Consider the following 24,963-nt stretch of genomic DNA (forward strand, 5'->3'; position numbering starts at 1 on the left):
GGATTGTTGGTTTCCTTGCGATACTCTTAAAAATACTCAAAAATCAAGCTCATGCACAGCTTGCTGCCAGTTATGCAACGTCAGAGGCACTATAGTCTATGGGGTTCTGATGAAAACTATGGGAAATTCTTGGGAGAAGTCGTCCTTATTTTGAAAGGTGGCAACAAAGAGTTTTCGATTTTTAATACTTGCATCTAATATTAGGAAATAAGCCGAGATGCTCATATTGGGGTTGTTAAAGAGTTTTGCTCAAACTCTTAAAATAGACTTGAAAAGCTGAACATGAAAAATGGTACTCGACTACTAACAAATATATTTTAGTCATATATTGTAAGGTTATATGTCACTGATGGGGGTTATTTCAACAGTCACAATACTCAAATACAAAAAGACTTGTCGTTTGAGAGATGAAAGGATTTCTTTTATAAATGTGTCCTAAATTTGAACTCTTTAGATAACTATAAATGCATTTAAAGGGTATCATATACATACATACACAGGAAAGTAACGATTGTAATTACGTAAAAAAAAAAAATTAATTAGCTAGAAAATTTTACGACGGAAATAATCTATCATAAATTTGCGACGGATTAGTTAGAGAAAATTAGTCGTCCCTAAAAACAGAATTAGTTGTGGAAACAGCGATGAAAAAATTTTATCTCAAAATCCATCGCTAATTAATGATAGAAAATTTTGTCTCAAACTCCTTTGCAACTTCACGACGAATGAGCGACAGAATTTTTTGTCGCTAATTAGCGACAAAAATTTTAGACATAATTTATCCGTCACTAAGTCGTCGTTACTTTTTTATGTAAATCGGCTCATCTAGGGCGTGAAATTCTCTCACTGCTCTCGCTCCCATCTTCTATCGATCCACTTCTCTTTCTCCTCCCTCGCTCCATCCCCCTCTGTCGCCTCCCATCCTTCGAGCAAACGCCAACGACAGAAGCCGTTGGCCACCCCTCCGAACAGCACCATTGTCTCCTTCTTCCCTGTTGCCACCGACGACCACTGACCGTCGGCCACCCCCTCTTTGATCACTGTCATCTCCCCTTGTTCCCTCAGCGACCCCACCGGCAACCCACCGTTTGTTCCTCCCGTTCCATCAACTCAGTCGAAGTCTACCAGCGACCACGCTCGTGAGCTCACCTGTTCACTGCCTCTCGTACCGTCGCTCCTCCCCCTGTCCCTCTTTCCAACATGTGGCAGGGGCCCCCACCCCCTGCCGCTGGTCCTTTCCGACAGGGGCCCCCGCCCCCTGCCGTTGGTCCTTTCCGGCAGGGGGCTCCGCCCCCCTGCCCTTGTTTAAGCAACACATTAGGGGGGTCCACCCCTTGCCTTTGTGTTTGGTCGGCTGGCAGGGGGCTCCGCATCTTGCCTTTGTTTTCGTTTAGTCGATAGGGGGGTCAGCCCCCTGCCTTTGTTCTCTTTTGGCTAGCAGGGGGACTTCGCCCCCTGTCGTTGTTGCTTCTCGGTGGGGGGTTGAGCCCCCGTCTTTGTTTCATTCGATCGGCAGGGGACAGAGCCCTATGTCCTTGGTTCTTTCAATCGGCAGGGGGTAGAGCCCCTCTGCCCCCTGTCCGCTTTGTTTCTTTGGCTGGTAGGGGCTTTGCCTCCCTGCCGTTGTCTTTTCTTATTGAGCAAGGAGAGCAAATACCTGAGTGGTTCTTTTGCCGACAGGGGGAGGGGGCTCTACCCCCTGTCGTGTTCCCCTTTCGTCAGGCAAGGCGGGGCGAAGCCTCTTGCCTGTGTCTTTGTCTTTGACCGGCAGTTTGCTTTTTTTTGCTTCTCTCTGTGTCTTTGTCTTTTGCCGACAAAAGTAATGTGCATTGCAGGTGCGTTGTAGAGCAAAATGCGCGATGCTTAATGCTAAGCATCGCATGCAGTTTAAAATACCATGCAAAAAAAATAAGAAAAATGCAAATTGGGTAAATACTCGTGGTGAGTAAGTGATACAAGTGCATCACATGTTATTTACTTTTTTGGATGCAACACTTTTCTGTTCATATTCACTTAGTTGTGGATATCTAAGATTGTTTTGTTGGAGTTTGAAGATCATGTTGAGCATGATTTGAATGTATGGGAATAGAAGTGCTCTTATTTTTGTAGTTCGGAGACCATGCTAGTCATGATTGTAGTTAGCGGGATATTGGAGTGTGTTTGTTGCATATACATGTTTGACATTGTTGTGGTATGAATGATTGAATGTATTACAGTGTTTGACATGACTATCCATGCTTGCATGAAGTTATTTTCGATTTGATTATGCATTTCATATGAAATTATATCATGAAAACATGTTTAAAATGAATGTATCGTGTGTATGTAATATCTATATATATCAAATCATTACATCCACCATCAATGCATGATAAATTAGATATTTTCTTCATCATAGCATTATTATGATTCTCTTTTAACTGATTAAGATAATATATGTAACATCATAAGACAAAATGGCTGCAAGCCGTGAATATCATGTACTGAAGGATAGTTGATAATGAGGTGTCGCTTGAATATATGGATGGTGTTAACAGTTTTATTGAATTTGCAATGGCAAGTGTCAGTACAGTGGAATATATGGATGGTGTTAACGGTTTTATTGAATTTGCAATGGCAAGTGTCAGTACAGTGGATCCCACCGGTCGGATCAGGTGCCCATGCATGATGTGTAAGAATAATTGATTTGTAGAACCTCATGGCGTTAGACATCACCTATACATGAAAGGTTTTGTCAATGGTTATCAGAATTAGACGCTTTATGGTGAAAATTTTAAAACAATTTTGACTCACGGGTGGATGTGGTGCACAATAATCCATATGTGGATTTGATATTTGATGTCGCAGGACCATAACTGGGTTCTGCTATGGGTCCTAGTGATGTACCAACTGAGGTAGAGGAAGAAGCAATAAACGATGCAGCTAGTAGATTTTATGACCTACTTAGAGATGTTGATAAGTCACTGTGGAATGGTTACGAGAGTCACACTATCTTGTTTGTAGTTCTTCAACTACTGAATTTGAAGTCAGAGTATAATTTGAGTCAATCATGTTTTGATCGTTTATGCTTTATTGCGAAGAGTATGTTGCCCAAAGATGAGAAATTGTCACAAAATTTCTACCATGCGAAGGTTATGGTCAACGCTCTAAGTATGGGGTGTCAAAAGATAAATGTTTGTCCAAATCACTGCATGTATTTCAAAGATCAAGAAAACAACAGATCATGTTCGTCATGTGGGCATCCTCGGTTCAAGCCAAAGACAAGGGACAATGCTAGCACGAGGTCAAAAAAAGTGTCATACAAGTCACTCTGCTACTTCCTTCTCACCCCTAGGTTGCAACGACTGTATATGTCTTGAAGGACAGCTAAACACATGAAATGACATGCAAATAAAGTTTGACATGATGAAGACAAGATTACGCATCCTGTTGATGCGAAAGCTTGGAAGCACTTTGACTGTACTCATCAGACCTTCGCAATGGAAGTGAGAAATGTTAGGCTTGGTTTATGTACAGATGGATTTAATCCATTTAGAGGTAGATCAACCTCATACTCATGTTGACTGGTATTTGTCACCCCATACAACCTTTCTTCAAGCTTGTGTATAAAGTGTAAAAATCTTTAATTATCTTTATTGATCTTTGATTTGATGTCTCCGAGCCAAAATCTTGATGTATATTTAAGGTCATTGTTGATAAATTGAAAATATTATGGGATGAAAGTATTCTCACGTACGATGCTCACAAGAAACAAAACTTCAATATGAAGGTTGTTGTTCTATGAACAATTAGTGACTTTCCTGCACATGGTATGTTATCTGGTTGGTGCACACATGAGAGGTTGACATGTTTGTACTGCATGGAAGATATAAAATCTTTTAGATTAACGCATAGAAGGAAGTTGTGTTGGTTTGATTGTCACCATCGATTTTACCCAGCGACCATCTGTTATGACGACAAATGAATGTGTTTTGAGCAGACACAACTGAAATAGAAGGTCTATCTACACGGTTGTCCGGCATAGAGATTTTAAGACGATTGTGATACTTTACATATGGACTGACAGATGCCCGTAGTGCGACGCCTTTCCTTAGATTTGAGAAGGATCACAATTGGACAAAGAAATCTATATTTTGAGAACTGTCATATTAGCCGACCTTATTGATACGACATAATTTGGATGTGATGCATATGAAGAAAAATGTGTTTGATAATGTGTTCTATACGGTAATGAATGTCAAAGGGAAAATGAAGGATATTTTAATGGCCCGTATGGATTTAAAAGTAATGTGTAAAAGGTCAAAATTTGAACCCCAAGAGTACAATGACAAAGTACTGAAACCAAAGGCAAGGTACGTGCTTGGATCAGATCAAGTAAAGCAGGTATGTCAGTGGTTGAGACAGTTGAGATTTCCATATGGATACGTCTTTAACATTGCTCGGGTTGTGAAGATAGATGAGGGACAATTATATGGGTTGAAGCGCCATGATTGTCATGTCATTATGCAACGGTTGATTCCCCTAGTATTCCATGATATGTTAGACAAACCTATAAGGGGTATTATCAAAGTTGAGTCGATTTTTTAGAACATTGTGTGCATCAAAAGTTGTAGTAACTAAGGTAAAGAATTTCAATGATTCTGTCGTCACTACTATTTGTCAGCTAGAGAAGCTATTTTCGCCAGTATCTTTCGACATTATGGAACATGTGATCATACACTTGCCATACGAACTTAGGGTTGGTGATCATGTGCAATATCGGTGGATGTACCCATTTGAAAGGTATATTTTTATTTATATTTTCCGGTATAATGCTATTGAGAATTTATTATATTATGAGTTGTATATTGTTGATAGATGCATGTTTGACCTCAAAAAAAAGGTTTGAAATAAAGCAAGAGTGGAGGGTTCAATTTGTGAGGCATACACTTTAGAAGATATTTCAAAATTTTCATTTATGTACTTTGAGTCTCACATTCCAACACGTTACACTTGCCCACCTCGTAATGATAATGGACAACAAGTTATTGTGGCCGACAAACTATCAATATTTAAACCATTTGGAAATGCCTTTAGCAGTTGCCGGTCAAGACTCTTGGAAGATCGAGAGCAAGACGCAGCACAAATCTATATCATTTTTAATTACTTAGAGATCAACCCCTACATCGAGTAAGTATATATAATATATTACACTAAGTTCTCTACGTAGGTGGTTCGATGATATAATTATTTGTTAAGTGCAGACGATTTAATCTGGAGTTGCGAAGAGAACTTTTATATCTCACTGATTCAGAAGTACAGAAAGAATGTGAAAATAAGTTTGGGGCATGGTTGAAAGAGTTGGTAAGGACAATGACATGCATTATTTTCGTGTAAACAACAATATGTTACTTAATTGATCGTGTTTACAGTAATTGTTTATGCTTGTAGGTCTGTCATGGTGATGTTAATGACCAAGGAATATGTAATTTACAAAATGGTCCGACCAAAGTTATGCAATGTTACAACAGGTATATCATAAATGGTTATCAATTCCATATAGAAGACTACGGTGTAGACAAGTCAATGATGAATAATGGCGTGTGTGTCAAGTGTAGCAGTTACGGTGAAAATGAACTTGACTACTACTGTGTTATTGAAGAAATAATGGAGTTGACTTACTTAGGCATAAATAATACAGTAACTTTATTCAAGTGGTATTGGTTTGATCCCACAACAAGAGTCGACAAAGCCTCAAGCATTGTGGTGGTGAATCATAAATCAAGGTTTGGAACATATGAACCATTCATATTAACATCGCAAACTCAACAAGTTTACTATACTTTATATTTGAATGCAAGTAAGTCAAATATAAATGAATGGTGGGCGGTTTGCAAGGTGAAGTCTAAACTATACCCCGAGTATGATCGATTACAGGAAGACAAGATTGTTGAAAATGGTGATTACTATCAATCAGATGATATGTATGACTTTTCTTATAGTCACGATGTCACACATGGTCTGCATGCCACATCTTTATTATCCAATAGCAAACATATGGAAGAATGTAATCTAAATGATATACCAAGTGAATGGCCGCCCAATGAAGAAGAAGACGAAGATGAAGAGGAAGAAGAAGAATATGAAAGTCAAACAAGTGATGAGGAAGCATATTCGAGTTAGTAAAATACATTTTGTAATACATATCACATCACTTTCTCATATGCATCATCTATTTTAACATTATATCTTGCATATAATGTTACATTCAAGTCTAGCAACAGGAACAAATGTTTCATCAAAGTCAATACCTTCCTCCTGGTTGTATCCTTGAGCTACTAGTCTTGCCTTGTTTCTTATAACATTACATGTTTCATCTAGCTTGTTTATGAAGATCCATCTTGTCCCAATGATCTGATGATCCTTTGGTCTTGGTACAAGATCTCAAACATTATTTCTTTGGAATTGATTAAGTTCTTCAGTCATGACTAGCATCCAGAACTCATCGATGATGGCTTCATCAATCTTCTTTGGTTCAAGTTGAGAAATGAATGCCATGTTTGCAATCCGTTCTAGCTGAGCTCTAGTTTGAACCCCCTTGGTCAAGTCCCCCAAAATCTGCTTTTGAGGTTGATCTCTGATTTCGGCAAATGTTCTTTGATGATCATCTTCATTAGATTTAGTTGTGTTATCTAAGAATAAATTTATACTTTCAACATCATCATTATTAGTCTTATGAACAAATTGATTAATAGATTTACAAAAACTGACATGCATAGATTCTTCAATAGTATTTGAACTCTTATTGAAAACTCTATATGCTTTACTATGACTTGAATATCCTAAGAATATGCCTTCAACAGATTTATGATCAAATTTATCAAGGCTATCTTTTGTGTTAAGGATAAAACATTTACACCCAAAGACTTTAAAGTAGTTTATTCTTGGAGTTCTGTCATAGAATAATTCATAAGAAGTTTTATTTAATAAGAGCCTAATAAGAACTCTATTTGTTATATAGCATGCCAAACTTGAACTCTTTACACAACTATAAATGCAGTGAAATTGTGCGATACACATACACAGAAAAATAACGGTTACAATTACAGAAAATCATTCAAACTATGAAGGAGTTGAGAGTGTGGACCTCCCTGGCGATTTTGAGTGTAACAACGTGTTCTTCACCCCCGTTACAATTTTGCATTCGAGCATCCAAGTTCCTACATATTTTACATGTATTTTTTTTAATCTTACTTATCTTAACTTTAAAATGATGATTTTTTTTATAGACAAGTTAGCTCAAACTCGGCCTCATTATGAGCACAAACTCGAGTTGGCTCTCCACAAGAATGAACCAAGCTTGAGTTCAACTTTTTTTTACCAGCCCTACTTATGTCTTCTAAAAAAACCCTTACATTTATCTAAAAGTTGTTTCGTTGACAATGAAAAAGTAAACCATTAAAGACTTTAAAGAACACTACAAGATCAAATATGAAACTGTAAGAGGGTTAGTGGAGAGAATTAGATGTGGCTCGCCATAAGAATGAGCCAATCTTGAACACTTCAAGCTCGGTTAGTTCAACCCACTTACATCTTCTAAAAAAAACTTAGTTTAACTTGAAGTTGTTTTGTTGACTTAATGAAAAAGTAAACCATTGAAGATTTCAGAGAACACTACAATATAAAATATGAAACTGTAAGAGGGTTATTGGAGAGAACACTACAAGAACTTTACAACTAAGTTCAAGAACTTTAAGTGCCCATCGAGGAGCCGGAATGCCCTATTTCACGATCTCAAGTTGACAAGCCAAGGCCTTTTGTTCATGAGTGCGTTTTTTTTTTTTTTTGTTGGAAAAAGCAAGGAAAAAAAACATCACCGATTGCACATTGGCTGGCCTTAGGTTGGTAAAACCCACCCTTGAGGTCTCTCCTGTCCACCGGAAAGTACAACTCCGTGGGTTTCGAACTTGTGACGTCCCGCCAACATTCACAAGTCGCCCCTACCAGATGAGCGGAACCCTTGTAGGCCTCTTCAAGTGCGTTTGGAATCAGGAACACGCTGGAGATGTTGTAGTTCAAGAACTCGGTCGTTCTGGAGTGTGATCCAAACGCACTTTGATGCGCCCGCTTGGGGTTCATAGCTGGAAGACCCCAAATTCGCTTCTCTCTCTCTGCAATTTCGGGCAGTTATTGGGATCCTCTAGAGAAAATGGTACCCTTTTCTTGACCTTCATCTTCGTATTGCTTACGCTAATTCTCATCTGGTTCGATTGTTCTGATTCATTGATTTATTTTCGAACGCAAAATATTTAATGGTTTTCCTCAACTTTTCCTTCGAAACGCGATTTACTTATCCCGCTGTCGTGTTGTTGGTGATTCCTTCTCTCTTTTGTGGTGCAAATCTTTATTCCCCATTTAAGTTATTCCTCGATAGCTCATCCAAGCTTCATACATCAGTTCAAGCTGGACTCATTTACAAAGCGGACGAACCCGAGCCGAGCCGGCTTGGTTCGGTGTGCATTCCTACACACACACACACACACACACACACACACATATATATATATATATATATATATATATTAACACTTACAACATTGGGTTCAAGCTTTATCAACTCAATCTGACCACATGGATGTGTTCAGGAAGGTTTGTTTGCTAAGGATCAAACCTTGGATCGTGTTATTTTGATCCCAAAATATGATTTTTTGAATGATAAAATTTCATTGCATTGTGGACCATTAATTTTAAAAGCTCTTAAAAAACCTGCTTATGTGTCACAATCTTATGATTCAAAACTCATTTCCCATTAAACAAACATTGTAGATCACATCCATAAGATTTAATTTACAAAAAATTCTAAAACCTATGATTTTCATCTCAATAGTTCCATATAATTTGGTGCCTTCAATAGATTAGTCGCTCGGCATGTGAAGCTTCCATGAAGCGGATGATGGAGCCCATAGGTTCATAGTTTTGTGCATACATCAGCCTTCCGTTGTTGGGGCGGTGGCTAAATTAAGCTAGGTGTTTTCTATGGTGCCAATGTTTTATCTCAATGCACCAACAAGCTTAGAAATCCCCTTTTTTCTATGATGGGCTGTGCAGTGGAGAGGAGGGTTTCAAGCCCAACACCTTCAGGTGGTGTATCAAATATGAATGGACTGTTCTCTATGTTTCATTGGAGAATGAGCTCTTCTTGCAGAAGACATCTATATTGCTAGGATGGTGCTTCTTATAAATTTGAGCCATAATTCTTTGGTTTGGTTTGTAATTGGAGTGAGCTTATTGACAAGGAAGCTCTTTTCACTGTTGGTATGACTAGGACCACTTTTTAATAGATTGCTGATATATAACATATATTTATACCTGTGACTTGTATAAGACCAAGTTTGTGACTACTTGATGTTTTCTTTTTAACAGTTCTCCATGGTTGTGTGATCCTAGTCCCACTAATGTTGGTGCTGTTAAACTGTTTTGTAGTGGAAGGTGTTCCTCAATGCTTGTCAGATTCTTGAATTGGTATTCAGTGAAAGAAGGAATGGATTTATTAAGTGCCCAGGGTGCAAAGGTTCTGGTTTGATGTTTGGCATTGGACGCCCAACATGGACTGGCAGGCACTCCTTTCAAGATCAGTGTTGCTGGTTCTGTGAAGGGTACCATTGTTCGTTTCTTTTGTCATCATTTCCAATTTGTAGATATTGGCTAAATACCATACTTTGTTCATTTCTCATCATTCCAATATAGAGATATTGTTGTCTATAATTTATTAAAATTGGAATTCTCTTGGTTGCATCTTCCTTGGCTGTCTTCATGGCGAGGTCATCAGAAAGACAATCACATGCTTAACTTCTGGATGCATCTATAGAATGGTTAATAAACTGAACTTTTAGGAGCATCTATAGAATGGTTAACATCTGATTTTTTGAGTTGCATTGTTGCATGTTTGTTGCTGCAATGTTAAAGCATCTATGCAATAACCTATTACTATATATCATACCATTGTTGTGATTTTATGTTATACTCTATAATTTTAGATTGTCAATAATATGTTATACAATATTTTGGGCATCCATATCATTACTTTTTTGTTAAAAGTGTTTCACCATAATATGCAACCTATGATCATATGCTTCTTAAAACTCCTTACCGATCAGCCAGTTGGTCTAGGGTCTTGGTGATGCTTCTTGTAATTGGAAGGGTGATTAGAAGAAGAGTAGGGAGCTAAGAATGATAGGTAGAAGAGGAGTCTTTGAGTGAGAGGTCTTGGTCTTTCATCAACCAATCTAACCTTTCACAAGTAACGCATATTACATATATACCCTTGGCAGGAAATGCATAATCAGTCCTATTAGTAGGTTGGTCAACTACAAATGGACAACAACAATCTTGGCTTACAAACACTCAAAAAATTAATATTTTTTTGAAAGGCAAGCTGGGGTTAGGCAGACCCCTACCAGTTATACGATACCATTAGGATTTGAACTTGCAACGTCCCAACACAAGGTGACGTGCACTAGCTGCTCCTACGAGACAAGCAGAGCCCCTGTAGGTACAAACACTCAAAATATCCTAAAAGATTCTGTACAACTTTTAAATGCAAAAAAAAAAAATGGTAGCTTTCTGAAAATATTGGGATGTAGCATGTTGGCAACAATTGCTGTTAGCCTTTAGCCTTTGACACCTTAGTACTTATCAACTCTAGCAGGCGGTCTCTATGCTCGAGTGAGTAATACATTAAAGTATGGTTTTATATATTAGTTCAACAGAAGGTAGAACCCTTCCAAGTGCCATGGAACAGTATTGGTTTTGTGGCAAAGCTGTGCAAGAGAAAATTCTGTGTGGCTTTTTTAAATAATTTTTAGCAAAAGATCTGTGATGTTTGCTACATTCTCAATAGTATTTTCCTTCCTTTTTTACTGTTCAACCTTCATTTGGTATTGCCATATGCACTATGATATTTGTCCAAAAGTAAAGTTTTATGCTCACCCTTTTATGTCATTGCACTTTGGAAGCATGCTCCATAATATTAGAGTGGTCTTTTGTTGTTGCCATCTCTCCTTTTTCTTCTTCAATAGTCTTGCAGAATCCTCTGCTGTATGATACCATTTATTTTGCATTACCTGTACCTTTTGTACCAGGCATGGAGTTTTGCCATTTACTAGCTCGGAGGGATTTGTGGATGTAAAGAGACATGTAACATCAAACTTGGCTAAACATGCAGTAAAACCTGCATCCCGAAGATCCAGGCCAATCCCTACTGTCTCCATCCCATACAATCACATTGTTACAATCATGATTCATTAGTCTCTTTGGTTCAAGCCATACTTGTAAACACGAGGGTATCTAATAGATGCTTTCAATCTTCCCTCTCAGGTTCCAGCTGTTCAATGTACTGCTTTGACAGCTCTGCACATTCAGTAAATAATACAGCAGTTCACCAACACACATTAGTCGTGTTCCTGGGAAAGAGTTCAGCCAAACCTAGTGAGATGCATTTGTCATTTTCCCTTTGCAATCAGCTTATCTTTTGGTTCATCTCCATGTTTTCACATTATATTCAGGGTGATAAGTTGATCTCATCTTCTCTACCTGAGGTTAGTAGAGGAGTGCAAAGTGAGGTTTACAGATATTGCCATTCAAATGATGTTCTTGAAACTGGTAATAATTTTAATAGTTTCAAGTTTGGTATCTAGTATCATCATATGGCACATTATTATTTTACTTTCAAAATATAATGTCATGTCATGTATGTTCAAGAGTGGAAACAACTGTTTCAGGTGAATTGCACATTGAATGTGGATATAGGAAACACAAATAGCATATCAGAAGGAGAAATCACCTAAGAGAGAAGGCTAACAACAGAGCACAACAAGTTCTTTCAAGTTTGATTCAGAGGAGATAATGATTCCACAAGCTATGATATTCATGTACATATCTGGCTGATTAAATTCTCTACCATTTTGATTCATCTTCGCAATTTGTTTGTATAATGAATAAACCATCCTACCATCATTATGATTCATTAGAAAAGATTGTGCATTTTGATTCTCATAAATAAATAGAACAATTATGGAGTCAGATGTTTGTGTTACTACTTTTGAAAGCTTTGGAACAATTAAAATTGTGAGCAGAAGAGCGGGGAGTGTGAAAGTTGAAGGGAGTGTAAAACTCTGTGCTGATTAGGGCTTCTAATGGAAAATAACAGATGTACCTTGAACAAATGAGAAAGGTTATCAATGTCCTATCAATACAAATGAAAGAGATGAACGTATATAATATTCTACAATGTGCCCTATCAAGGTGGTGGATGGATGTCCATGATGCCAAGCCTGTCACTATTATCTTCTTTATTTCCCACTTTAAAGGAATTTAGTGCAAATATCATCAAGTTGTCTGAAAAGGGTTTTGCAGATTATATATTCTAGATGCATTTTCTCACTCTAATTATCACTCAAGCAGGAGTAAGAACATGATCCAAAAAAAAAAAGACGAGTAGGATGGGAATGTGGTTCATGGAAGCTCAAAGTCAGAAAAGAGGAAATGTCTGGAAGAATATATGCTTGTTTTCTGGTTCTAAGCATGGTTTATTAGAGCGCATGCATGAATCTGCAAGTGCCAAATCATAGCATGCCCATTGGTTGTATGCATAGTCAAGCAACTGAAGACAGTCGTGGTCTTACCAAAAAACAAAAGAAAAGAAAAGGCGGTGTTGAAATTTATTTTTGTTAAGAAAGTTACTATCATATGATAAAAGACGTGTTACATTTTCCAATAGTGTAGGTTTGTCTTAGAGTTGAACATGCCCTGGGTACCTTGAAAAATATCATGAAAGTTGCTTTGTTACTGGGATGGGCTTTAGTGTTGTATGGAGACCTACTATCCTGGACTATTTTGTTTAGGTTTAAGAAATCAATGTGTCTTGCTTTGGGGCAGAACAGTGCGTCTACACTCAAACATCATGTTTGTGCTATTCTAATTCGCTGCTGCTGTAATCGTAGTTATAATAGGATTAAATGTTGACATCTTTCACAGATATTTATTGAAAAATTGTCCAATTAATTCTAATCCAGTGACAACTTGCGGTGACCAGCCTGGCTGGAAAGAGGGCCACAAACTTCACCTGCTGAACTTTCTGATCAAGTATTGGGGTTTTAATCTCATTAGCCAATTCTCGCGCTGGTCCCTATGATACTAAGACTTTAACCGCAGTTTCCTCGAGTAGAGCAAGATTGGTAAGTCCCACGAAAACATGGTTGGGCATTCCAATTCAATTGGTTTCAAGATTTAATAGATTCAAGCAAGACTTTGCTGGGTGAACTGACCTCTCATTCAAACCAAAGACTCAAGTTTTAACTAGGCAACTCCATTCAACACTTTGCTGGGTAAACCAATCTTTTAATCAAATCAAACTCAAGATTTTTTGAGAAATAGATGCTGTTACCATGTAAAGTCTCGCTTTTACGTGGGGAATGAAACAAAGGAGCTCTAAATGTTTAAAAAATTCAGTGTAAGTTTCTCAATAAGCATGTCTCATCTTCTTATAGTGTTCTAGTAACCTTGTGTTTCACTCACATTTATATTTGCACAAAGAAAACTTTTAACATGCCCAATGCCTAGGTTAGAGCTTAAAGCACCCTATTTATCTTATATTATTAGGCTTAAGCGTAGGCTTAGGATTGAGCTCACTGGGTCATAAAAGTAGGTGAAAACCTAGGCAATCTAGGTCCATCGGAACCACGACTGCCATTATTAGTGGAGTTTAATTGTCCAGCTGGCCAAGGATAGCCACAAAAAGAGGGCGGATTAGGTGCAATCACATTGCACACTTTGAGTTTGTTGTTGCACATGACTGCCCTCTATCTCTAGGGTGCAGCATGTAAGCTGCAGGGCCCAACAAAAGAGGGTGAATCAGGTGAAGCGGCACACTAAAGTGTGCAATGTGATTGCACCTGATCTGCCGTAAAAAAAAAATCTAGTAGTTGACTTGTCAATGCTTTTGTTTACATCTTTGCATTTTGCTCATATGGATAATGATCAAGTGCAACGCCACATTTCTTTTGTGTAATGTGATTGCAACTAATGCGGCCTCAATGTTTGTTGAGAAGGATGGTGAATGATGCAATAGGTTGGACCTCTCTTTTATATGATGGTTGTTAGTGCATGTTTTTGACAAATAAAATAGTGAGTTATATTACAAAGAAAAGGGTATTACTTGGCAATATAATCATATGCGGCTTGATCTTATTCTTAGTTTTTTTTTTAAGAAAATATGTACACTATTGTCGCATAACAACTTGAGCTACGCTCCACCAAAGTGCACTCAGTGGTGCACCATTTTTTTTAGCAAAATTTTTTATAAGTGCATTATGCAATATCCAACATGTCTAGAGAACAATATACAATAGCCCCGAGTGCTTATATGAGATACTTGTCAATTGTGTTTTCTATCTAAACTCATTGTAGCTTATGAGTTATTATTTTAAATACTCTAGAAATCATGACCATAACTTCTTAAATTCCTTATCTACTACTGCAAATGTCAGAGGAAACATCATACCAGAATGATTAATATTATGCATTGACAACGATATATTCATGCATTTTTCTCTTAGGAATGTGTCATCTACCATAAGGACACTCTTTTAAAAAGATTAATGCATGAAAGAAAAGATAAAAATATACACTTAAATCAATCTTTCTTATTTGTCTCAATGGCTTATAGAATTCTTGGGGTTGTCTTCATCAAATGATCCAAATAAGCATAAAGCATTTTAAAAGACTTTTCATATGTACCATATAACAATTCCTTCTTGTATTCTCGTCCACGTCATGCTTGTTTGTAACTATGTTTTATATTTTTCTTGTGATTGATGTCTTTAATGATTTTTTTTACCGTTATCTTTAAGTTATCATGCATGCATTTACGAATAACACCTGCAATCTACACGAAATAGACTTTTTTTACTCAAAGGTTGTCAAATGAACCACTACATATATACTCTCTTTTTTATGGATCTTTCAAAAATAATCAATCATAGTTTATAGGTTTTTTCTCTTGCATACAAAAGCCACTTTATTATGAGAACTCTTTAAGAATTTTGTTTTATAGTTATACCTAATCACATGATTTTTTAAAAATTCACGACAATGCTTTAAATCATTAAACATTTGCCAGCAATAATGTCTTCATCGTTTGATTTTGTTGTTAGCTACTGAAAAGATTTTCGATCATTAAGTTTTTCGTTACGTAGTTCATCAACCATTTTAAATGTCTATTGTAATGATTTTTAATTGTTCTTCCTTTTATGAGAATCCACATAACGAGAATGTATGCAATCATGTCTTGTTAGTAAAAAATTCAATTCTATTGTCCAATAATTGCTTATATAGCTTATATAACATATCAAGGTTTGACTTTCATGTCATCTTTTGTTTGACACCATCATCATCATTTAATTTTTTGTTGTCTACATGATCGCTTCTACCACTAATTGGTTGTTCTAATGCACGAACTAAATAATAAGACATTATATTTATCTCTTAATTTGCTTGCATGAATACATCATGCATATTAATTCTAACAAACCATCTGATGCAACTAAACAACTATGGGATCCCTTCGTTACCAAATGTTGGATCCTCCTTAAGAGACAGTATAACTAATATTACCATAAATTACCCAAAGTTTTAAACTGTAATTTCTCTTGATATTTGTGATTTGGTAAAAACATAACTATCACATTTTAAACACATTATTTATGTTTCTAAACGACTATTTATCATGATTTTTTTAAAATACTTTTTTGTATTTTTTCATAAAAATTTAGTTTTAACATTGTTTTAATTTATTCATTATTGCCGATATTTTGCCAAAAAATATGGAATTTTTAACAAAAATCCTAATTTTCGCTAGTTTTTGGCTGGCGATATTTTGCCGTTTTAAACTTTTGGTCACTTTGGAGTTTGGGCAGAGTTCATAGATATTTTGTGGGGATTGAATGACGCTCTAGGACCATCTGCACTGCCACTCACATTCTTCATATCTCATCAGCTAAGGAAACCATCCCAAACATGATGCTGTGTCCGCTCTCCTGACCAACAAAAGAGTGATTCTTATCATTATCATATGAGGGAGTGAATGGGGAGTCTCAGGTTTGGCCATCTGAACGTTGGCTCTGTCGAACTAGGGAGCAGAAGGCCTCTAAATCCAAGAATCCCATCGTTTCATGCCGAACCAACTTCGAGGAAATGGCTCAGATTTGCATATGCCAGGAACTCCGATCCCGGTATGCATTCGCTACATTCCTCGCTTCTCTCTCCCTGTTTTTGAGTGCCCATATTTCCGTTGTATGTTATGGTTGAGGCCCACCAATTGTCTTTGATATTATTTCAATTTTTTGGCACGAAAGCTTTGTTGGTATTGCTGAAAATTTGGTGGGGATAGATTTGATCTGGAGATGGTGCAAATTCATGGATAATTCTTCCACAATTTCTGCTTTCTCTAGATGGGTTTAGTTTTTTTTTCTTTATGAGTTGCGTGATGAAACCCATCTGTCACTATGTGTTTTGTGAAGTTTCAATAGTGATGCTGCTGTAAATGTCACTAACCAATAATGCGGTTTGCTGATTTATGAGAACCAAGAAAAAAGAAAAAGAAGATGCTCAAGTGACAAGAAAAATGCCTTCGACGATTTCTGATAGAAAAATCAGGAAATGAATGAGTGGTTAATAGGTCTGATGTATAATTCTGGTAATGTGGAACCGATCTCTTGAACTAGCCGGGTTTGCCTCTAAATATATTTGGGAATTGCTACTTATACACTAGCCTTTTTTGCTGATGTTAGTCCGAGGTGGCGGAGGATTGGCCTTCACAAGGAAATGATAAATTTCATGCTGAAAACAGGCCCGGAGAGTATATATGAAATTCTCATTGTAAAGATAGCTCTGTTTGCAGATACCATCATCTTTTAATCAAGACAATGTAGTCAAAACGAAATGTACTTAGTTAGAATGGGCAAGGTTGTTTCACATTCCTCTGTCATGTGCTTGACCATCTCTCAGTTAAGCACAAATGCCAAATAAGTAACAAAAATGTTCCACTAATTTTTTGGTGTATTTGACAGTTGCATTTTCTAGATGCCGGATGCCTTTTTCATGCATTTACATGATTCAGTTGTATATTTCCAACTATATTTTTGCAAACTTCTATAAAAAAAACTTTGTAACCATCAATTTTACTAGTCGCATCGGTACCTAACCAGTTAGGTTATAGAATTGATTTTTAACCAACAGTAGATCCCATCTGAAAAAATACAAAGATTAAGCAGCTAAATGTACACATTTCCGAAAGCATTTTGTGTTTTGAATGTAGAATCCTGTGTCTACTAGTATTCTGTTTGAAATGTAAGTTCGGCTTTGCATATTCATCTTCTGATTTTGGTCTAAATGATTAAGCGATTTACACTGCCAGGCGGTGACCTTGTGTCAGAAGAAATTTTGGAATTGTTTTTAAGGGAGAGAAAATTGAATGGAGACTTCATATCAAAAGTTTCTGATATACTCTGGGGCAGGGATGTGCTGAGACCAGATGAATCAGAAGCTAGCGTAACAGCTGAGAACAGTCAACAATTTCAAGAGGTTAGCAGAGTTAGTATAAGAAGTTCAATAGTTGATATCTGCAAGTAGTGGAACTGTTTTCTATTCAAAAGAACAATCTTCGAATATCTTGTTTATTCTTTCTTCATTTTGTAAAAGTCAGTTTAATGCGAATAGAACTATGGCTTACATATTTTCTTGGACAAGGTCTAGTGGTATTAATTATAAATTTCTCTGATTTGGTTGTTTTCTTACATTCCTTAGTCCTATTTGTTGCAAATATTCTTGAGCTTGCTTGTTTATGTTATAACTTGTGATTTCTCAGGCCAGCAATGATGAAAATGTTGGTGGATTTCTCAAGCTCACAAAAACTCAAGAGTGGGTTGCAGGTGACATGATTGCACCTTTCAACAAGAAAGCAGTTGTTAAGGTTTGATTTAAATTGTTATGTTTGCAACTAATTAAATGATATGTTTCTTATTATTATATTTTCTTCATTATAAGATACTAACTTTGGCCAAACAACCAAAATGGCTTCACACAGAACAAACTTTTTCTGTATTGAGTTAATTCACTTTGTTTGATTGGATTTGGGGAATTCTTGAAATATACAATTAAACATGTATATGGTAGAGTGTGAAAGGCAGCTTGTTCTTAGACAAATGGGCTGATAGCCGGCAATAGCTGGTCCTTAGACAAAAATCATGTAGCAGAACTATGATCACAATAATAAAAAAATGAAAAAAAGATGGAAACAACTCTGTTTGTTCCTTTTCGGGAATATATTTTAATTTGCCTGTAATATTTAGAAAAATCATGTTTTACCAATGGCAGTAAACTTGTGGACTAAAACTCCTATTTTGATGATGACAGGAACGGCAGAATGACAGTGAAAGAAGAAAGAGACTTGGCCTGCTGAAATATGATGCTGTATGTAACTTGCCCTTGCACTAGCAAGCTCCTTAGCCACAAATGCACCAACAAGCTTTTTAGCCACAAATCGAAAATGCATCTTATACTAAACATATTCACTAACCTGTTGAGTTCATGTTCTCTTGTATCTAAAGTAACAAGTGTGGGTGTGCATGTGTGTTGGCTGGAGAAGAAGCTGATTTTCTTATGCTTAGCACTTGTCTGTATGATAGACTGGGAAAAAAAATAGGAACTGATGCTTGTGCTGACTCTTATGACCAGCTGAAGCGGGAATTAATGCTTTTAACTGTTGTTATAGGAGCTGCTTGCAGTGGATATTGTTTGTTAACCTTGTCTTTCCAGGTATCATTCCTTTGTAAGAATGTGGATTAGCATCTTTCTTTTTTTTTTGCACAACCATGATAGATATAATCATGAATTGTTATCATTATATTTTATATCGCTGAGTGGATATGCTTGGATAACACATTATGAATGTCTTAATTACTTGTGCACTAATGAACTTCCAATTGGTGCAAACAGGCTGCTATCAGTTATGCATCAGGAATTCTCTTCAGGTTGGTTAATCATTTTATGGAAACTTCTAAAACATCTTGAAGAGGAAAATTCTTCTGCTTCTTTCAAGGAATCACAGAGATATTTTATTGTCACAATAGTTCAAAGTTCAAACCTTACAGCATGAATAATGTTAATAGGCATCCTATTGTTCTGATGAAGAGAACATATCGTTGTCTCTTTGTGCATGCCAAGAAAAATAAACAAATATTGGTATCATTATGATTGTCATTTGGAAAGCACACTAATTTTTTTATTGACTTTTGACCAACATTATACTTATTAGTATGTGTGGAAAATTCTTCATTAATTTATTTTGAGGATCTTTGAGCTGGATTTAGCTCCCCAATCTTATTCTGGTTCTGTTGTGCAAATAAATGGCTGCAGTCAATCTTCAAGAATGAGTAGTCTAGACATCTAATCCTTTTCATGACCAAGTATTTCTTAGTCAACTAATAAGACTTGGTTTGGTTAGACGTCGCCTGTTATTAATGTGGAATTTCCATGGGTTGCAGCTGCTTGTATCTTCAGCTCCTCTATAATCATGCGGATAACATCTCAAGGGAAACTGTGCCCCAGATTTTTATGCAAAAGAAATTCAAGAAGTGAGTATTGTGGCATTGATCTAGACTTCTAGTTTGTTTGTTTTCCTAGCGAACTTTCTATGATTTCCCTATTGAAAAGGTGAAAAAAAAACGTTTCCATGAATTTACAATTTTGAATCTTGAAAATTCAACCTTCTTAATAACAAGGTTATGTGGACCAGGATTGGAATTCGAAGTGATGATCTGAAGGATTCCTTTCAAAGAGTGTTGAATGGAAGCACCTTGGCCTTGTCATCTCCTAGGCTTGTGATTCCTGTGGCCATTTATGGACTCTGGGGCATATTGCACCATTTTTTCAATGATTCCTTTGATTTTCAGGTAAAAATTTACTGAATTTCTTGCTAGCCCTCTTTAGCCAAAAAAATAAAAGAAAAATAAAGGAAAAAAAAGCTAACATAATTTGTGAGCAGACACTTTCTGAAGCATCGTCATTTTATGTTTCTTCTGCAAAGTCTGAAATGGTTGTTAGGATGCTCATTTATTTCTTTAATGTATATAACCAAACAACTCAGAAACAGTTGATTGTTTAGACTTTTAATTACAGTTATCACTTGTTAACTGCTTGTTCAACATCATTGAGTTTTCACCTCTATTATGTTAAGTGATTGCTGATCCTGCAACTTGTCTAAGTGGTTGGGCTTTTGAGGGATTGTAGCAATCCTACTTTTTCTGATCATATTTCCTGGATGTGAAATTTATGCTCCCATAATTTTAAACTAGTACTTGTGAATGTTTGTAAGAGTTATATATGCTATACCCCCTTATATAAACAAGCTATTGATGCTAATTTCAAGGGGTTGTTTAGGGTTTGATCATCATGTCTGCATCAACTGCATATCGTTTTGTTTTCTAACTATTCAAAATTATGTTCGCAATTAAGGTACCATTTTTTTTCACAGCTGGCCCCAGCAATGGTTGGAATGTTTGCATACAAAGCTGCTGCTCTGGTTCAAGTTTACAGAGACAATGAGGACTTAAAATTCATTTTTCTGGAGAACGAAGATGATCCAAATCCTTGAAACAAGGCTATCTGCTTCAGTTGAGAATTTGAGTAGTGGTTTGGGCAACTTACCAAAATACAAACATTTACTGTGGCATATCATCTTATATTTACTGCGTTCCAAAAATGTGATGCAACTATTTAGCCCATACATGATTATGTTTTTTACTGTATCCAAGCCAAGAATTTCCAACAACAGTTTCTTTTTTTTTCCAATAACAAATTTCCAACAAGAGTTAACATATAAATAAACATTTCAAGAAAAAGGAAAAAGATTTATTTGCCGAAATTCTTTCCTCCATGGCCCTTCCCTGCTGGTTCTGTCAAAGACAGACCCAAGAGTGGAAGTTCACCAGCTATGTATTCTTAAGTAGATCAGACCATACAGATGGGTTTGGGTGGTTCACTAAGTACAAGTCATATTTTTCATCCAACAATTTGGATGTGAAAAGTTTCTTTTAATTGTTGCATTTTGGTGCAATTTGAATCATTCATTTTTGTTCTTCCTAAAAATATAGCTTAATATCTAAATTCATTTGTTCAATCAAGTATTCTAAAATAATTGAACCATGATAAATCCATTTGCAGTCAGATTTACTAAAAAATGCATGAGTAATGAGACTACTCATTGATACCAAACATATGATATGCACATACACACAAAAGTCTCTCTCTCTCTCTCTCTCTCTCTCTCTCTCTCTCTCTCTTGTTTGTGTGTGCTTATTTTAAAAGTTTCACTACTTTTGAAGGTGTTTTTGTCATTTCAGTTAATTGAATGTTGTTAATGTTAATATAAAGGGTTTAAAGTTAGATTTACACACACATACCCGCACACGAGTAAATCATCCATTAAGACTCACTTTTGCTAAGCCCTGCAAAAAATTTATTGTTGCGTGTCAAGCAGTTGAACAAGAATTATGGAGCCAGTGATGGATATTGACTTCCAAGGTTGTCTCATGGAGAATGTGGCAAATAAGAAATCAAATGATGTTCGAAAATGTTCACATCACTGCCAAACAGACTGTGGATATATGCATTAATTGGGTCAGGGAATATGTTCTCCATGCTGTTGGCGGATTTGTTCACCCTATCATAAATAAATGGCAAAATGTGAATTTTGGATTGAGGTTTTACAATTGTTGAACTATTCTTATAGTTTAATTTAATGAGCAAATATTTGGTCCTAATGAAGGTATAGGACTATTGACTAGAAATCACCTTCTTTTCATATTTTTGGGATTTTCTTTTTTAATATTGGACCTATTGATGCGATCTACAAGGTTTGTTTAAATATGAATTTAGAAACATGTGTGATTATGACATGTAAAAAAGTTTTTGAATGACTTTAAAAATCAAGGGTTCACAATTTACCAAAATTTCATGACTAAAAGTATCATATTTTTACATTGCAAAAACATGATACAAGATTTGTTCATTAGCAAAAAAACCATATTCAACATCTATGTGGTTGGTTTTAATTGATGCAGCTTGGACCTATGATTTTCAGCTGTGCTTTCATTAGTACCAAATGCAAACACTAATTTAAGTATGGGTTAATATTCCCTTCTCAAAAAAAAAAAAAGGCATGGGTTAATATTCACTGAACTATTGAGCTTCATAGGTTCAAGTGTTATCAACTAAATCTGACCACATAGATGTGTTTCAGCATGGTTTGTCTGCTAGGGATATTTCAATCTAATTAAAGATGTGATTTTTTCAATCGTGAAATTTTAGTGCATTGTGTGCCGTTGATTTTTTAAGCCTTTCAAAAACTTGCATTCATGCTACGATGAGATTATTCAAAACCCATTTTCTACTAAATAAACCTTGTAGATCATATTCATGAGGTCAAATCTATGGGTGGGCATTGGGCCGGGCCAGCCCGCCACAAGCCGGGCCAGCCCACCACAAGCCGGGCTTGGGTCTATAAATTAAGCCCAAGCTCAGCCCTAACCAGGCTTTTGGTCCAGCCCGGCTTGATTAGGCCTATGGAGCTAACGGGGGGGGGCCGTGGGCCAGGGTTTTCCCAAGGCTCAATGCCCACCCCTAATCAAATCTACAAAAAAAACCATGAAAATAAGGTGATTTATACTGGATAGTTTTGTTCCTTCAATAGCACAAAATATTAACCCTTTAATTTAGTGACCTCTGAGTTACGAGATGGCCACATCAGTCCTTTTACATGTGATTTTGGGGTGTAAAAAAGAGATTGCAAGTTAATATGATTGCAACCATAATCTTAAAACTGGACCCTGACCCGAACCCACCTGGATCAAACCCGACTATACCAAATATGCAACATTATCCCAACTCAATATTCCTCTCGAAGGGTACACTCCATAATAGTCATGTACCCTTAAAATATTGGTGTTTCTGGCATTGAAACCAGTATGCCTCGAGCCCGGTAGAGGCCAACTAGAATCCTTGGTTCGATAACTAGGAACTAGTGAACTTCATAGGTCAAGGTCCAACTATACGAATCTGGACTTCGTATATGGACCACATTTGGCAAGACCTCCCTGGGGCCTTCACCAAGTTTGAGCTTCATGAATTCAGGCCGGTCTCAATTTGAGACTCCACTGGATCCAATATTCTTAGAAATTATCGTTTCTGTTGGTTCAGCTCACTGTTAGAACTTAAGAAACCTGGTGGGCAAGGAGGTCGTGATAAAGGGTTTTGGCTTGGACTAGCTAAAAAAAGGAACTTTAAGAAACCCTCTTTCTGATAGACTAACCAGAGGACTTAGCCGCGAGCCCAAGACCAGTTTGACCGACCGGAATACCATGGTAACAAAATCAGTATGGCACAATAGTAATAGGGCTGACTTGGCCAAGACTAGGACCTGACCAATTAGGTCCGGACCCCATTTGACCTATACTTAAAGTTCACTTATTTCTGCACATCAAGAAGCCTTGTGTCTTCTTGTGCTTTAACTGAACTCAAGCAAACTCCGAGTCCGATCCATCCAACTTTTATATGGGAACCATACAAAATAGTGGTTAGGTCTCTCAATGAGTCGGGTTTGCAGTGGGTATTCAACCCGACCTAACCTCGAATTCCCGGATATAGGCTTATAAAGTGCTAACCCGAATAATATTTGGGTTGACCTGAACATTGACCCAGTATGTGGGCCCGTTTTGGGACATGATTTTTTCTGAGTACTTAATCCGAGTCAGTTCTTTTTGCTGGGTACCCAAGCTGACCCGAGTGTTTTATATGTATTTTAAGTAAAAAGTAAACTTCTAAAATTAAAGAATCCAGGTTTGGGATTTCATTTTTGTGACCCCAATAAAATTCGAACCCGAACCTGACGCTTTGTTATTTGAGGGGGTTCGGTACCCGACCTGTTGACAGACCTAATAGTAGTGATGCAAATCGGTTGGAGTTTGGGCCCGGCACACACATTGTTGGATACAGATCGTAGATATCCAAGAGCATTTGGTTCTCTTCTGGATCCATCTATAGAAACAACAAAACATATATTATCTCAACCCATTTCACATAGAAGCCAACGGAGTTGATCCGTTCTCGCAGAATGGACCACGGCAGATTTCCAGATCGTATCCGAATCGCTGTTTCCATTTTGAGAACGGAATGGAACCCGTAACCGGTATTTTTCGGATGTAACATCGGGTCGAGCAAGATCCGACCCATACACGATCAAGGGACCCTTCAGTAATTTCGAATAAATTCTGACCACCGTATAGTACTAAAAGGGAAAGAGCCAGGTTTTTTTTTGGGATATTTGATATTTCCCTTCGTTTGCTAAACCCCAGGGCTCCTTATATGAAGCTAAATTACGTGTGGGTTAGGGTTTTCTTGGCGCCAGTCGGATATCCTTCGCTAGGGTTTCGTTTTCGAGCGTTTGTTCCGGAGGAGCGGCAGCGATGGCGTCCACCAAGAAGACGGTGAGTCTCTCTCCCTCCCTCTCGCCTTCTCCTTCCCCTTCTTTCCGATCTAATTCCGAGCGTTTCCGATTCCTCTTCTTCAGAAGAAGACCCACGAGAGCATCAACAATCGTCTCGCTCTCGTGATGAAGAGCGGGAAGTACACCCTCGGCTACAAGACCGTCCTCAGATCCCTCAGGGGATCTAAAGGTACCCGTCGATCGTGTCTGTTCTGCTGAGAATCGTGATTTATTTCGTGTTTCTGGGGCGAAGTCTCCGCGATTATCTCGTTTTCATTATTTCTTTTTTGGCGAACAATGAATTGGCCTGGACTGATAAAAATCTCAATCTCTGTCGTAGAATAGTTTGATCAGATCTGGTTTATGTGAGGATGAAGCTCTATGTT

At 37.1% G+C, this 24,963-nt stretch overlaps 1 protein-coding gene and 1 long non-coding RNA gene across 3 annotated transcripts; both read left to right on the top strand.

Moving 5' to 3' along the window:
- Nucleotides 1-7,675: 7,675 nt before the first annotated feature.
- LOC149814069 (uncharacterized) lies at nucleotides 7,676-12,054 on the top strand. Of its 2 annotated transcripts, XR_016428058.1 has the most exons (5): nucleotides 7,676-8,191; nucleotides 9,463-9,635; nucleotides 11,121-11,466; nucleotides 11,544-11,640; nucleotides 11,760-12,054. It is a non-coding gene; the product is annotated as an uncharacterized LOC149814069 (long non-coding RNA). The 2 variants fall into 2 exon arrangements; XR_016428057.1 differs by having other exon boundaries at nucleotides 11,121-11,640.
- Nucleotides 12,055-16,020: 3,966 nt separating this feature from the next.
- On the top strand, nucleotides 16,021-20,797 carry LOC149814070 (uncharacterized). Its single transcript, XM_089988774.1, has 9 exons — nucleotides 16,021-16,268; nucleotides 17,453-17,619; nucleotides 17,903-18,007; nucleotides 18,451-18,507; nucleotides 18,772-18,852; nucleotides 19,033-19,067; nucleotides 19,581-19,670; nucleotides 19,832-19,988; nucleotides 20,570-20,797. The coding sequence occupies exons 1-9, from the start codon at nucleotides 16,121-16,123 to the stop codon at nucleotides 20,687-20,689; spliced, it is 960 nt and encodes a 319-aa protein (XP_089844900.1). The 5' UTR covers nucleotides 16,021-16,120; the 3' UTR covers nucleotides 20,690-20,797.
- Nucleotides 20,798-24,963: the final 4,166 nt, after the last annotated feature.

This window comes from Nuphar pumila, chromosome 15 (assembly GCF_984573655.1).
Source record: "Nuphar pumila chromosome 15, dmNupPumi1.hap1.1, whole genome shotgun sequence".
Lineage (NCBI taxonomy): Eukaryota > Viridiplantae > Streptophyta > Magnoliopsida > Nymphaeales > Nymphaeaceae > Nuphar > Nuphar pumila.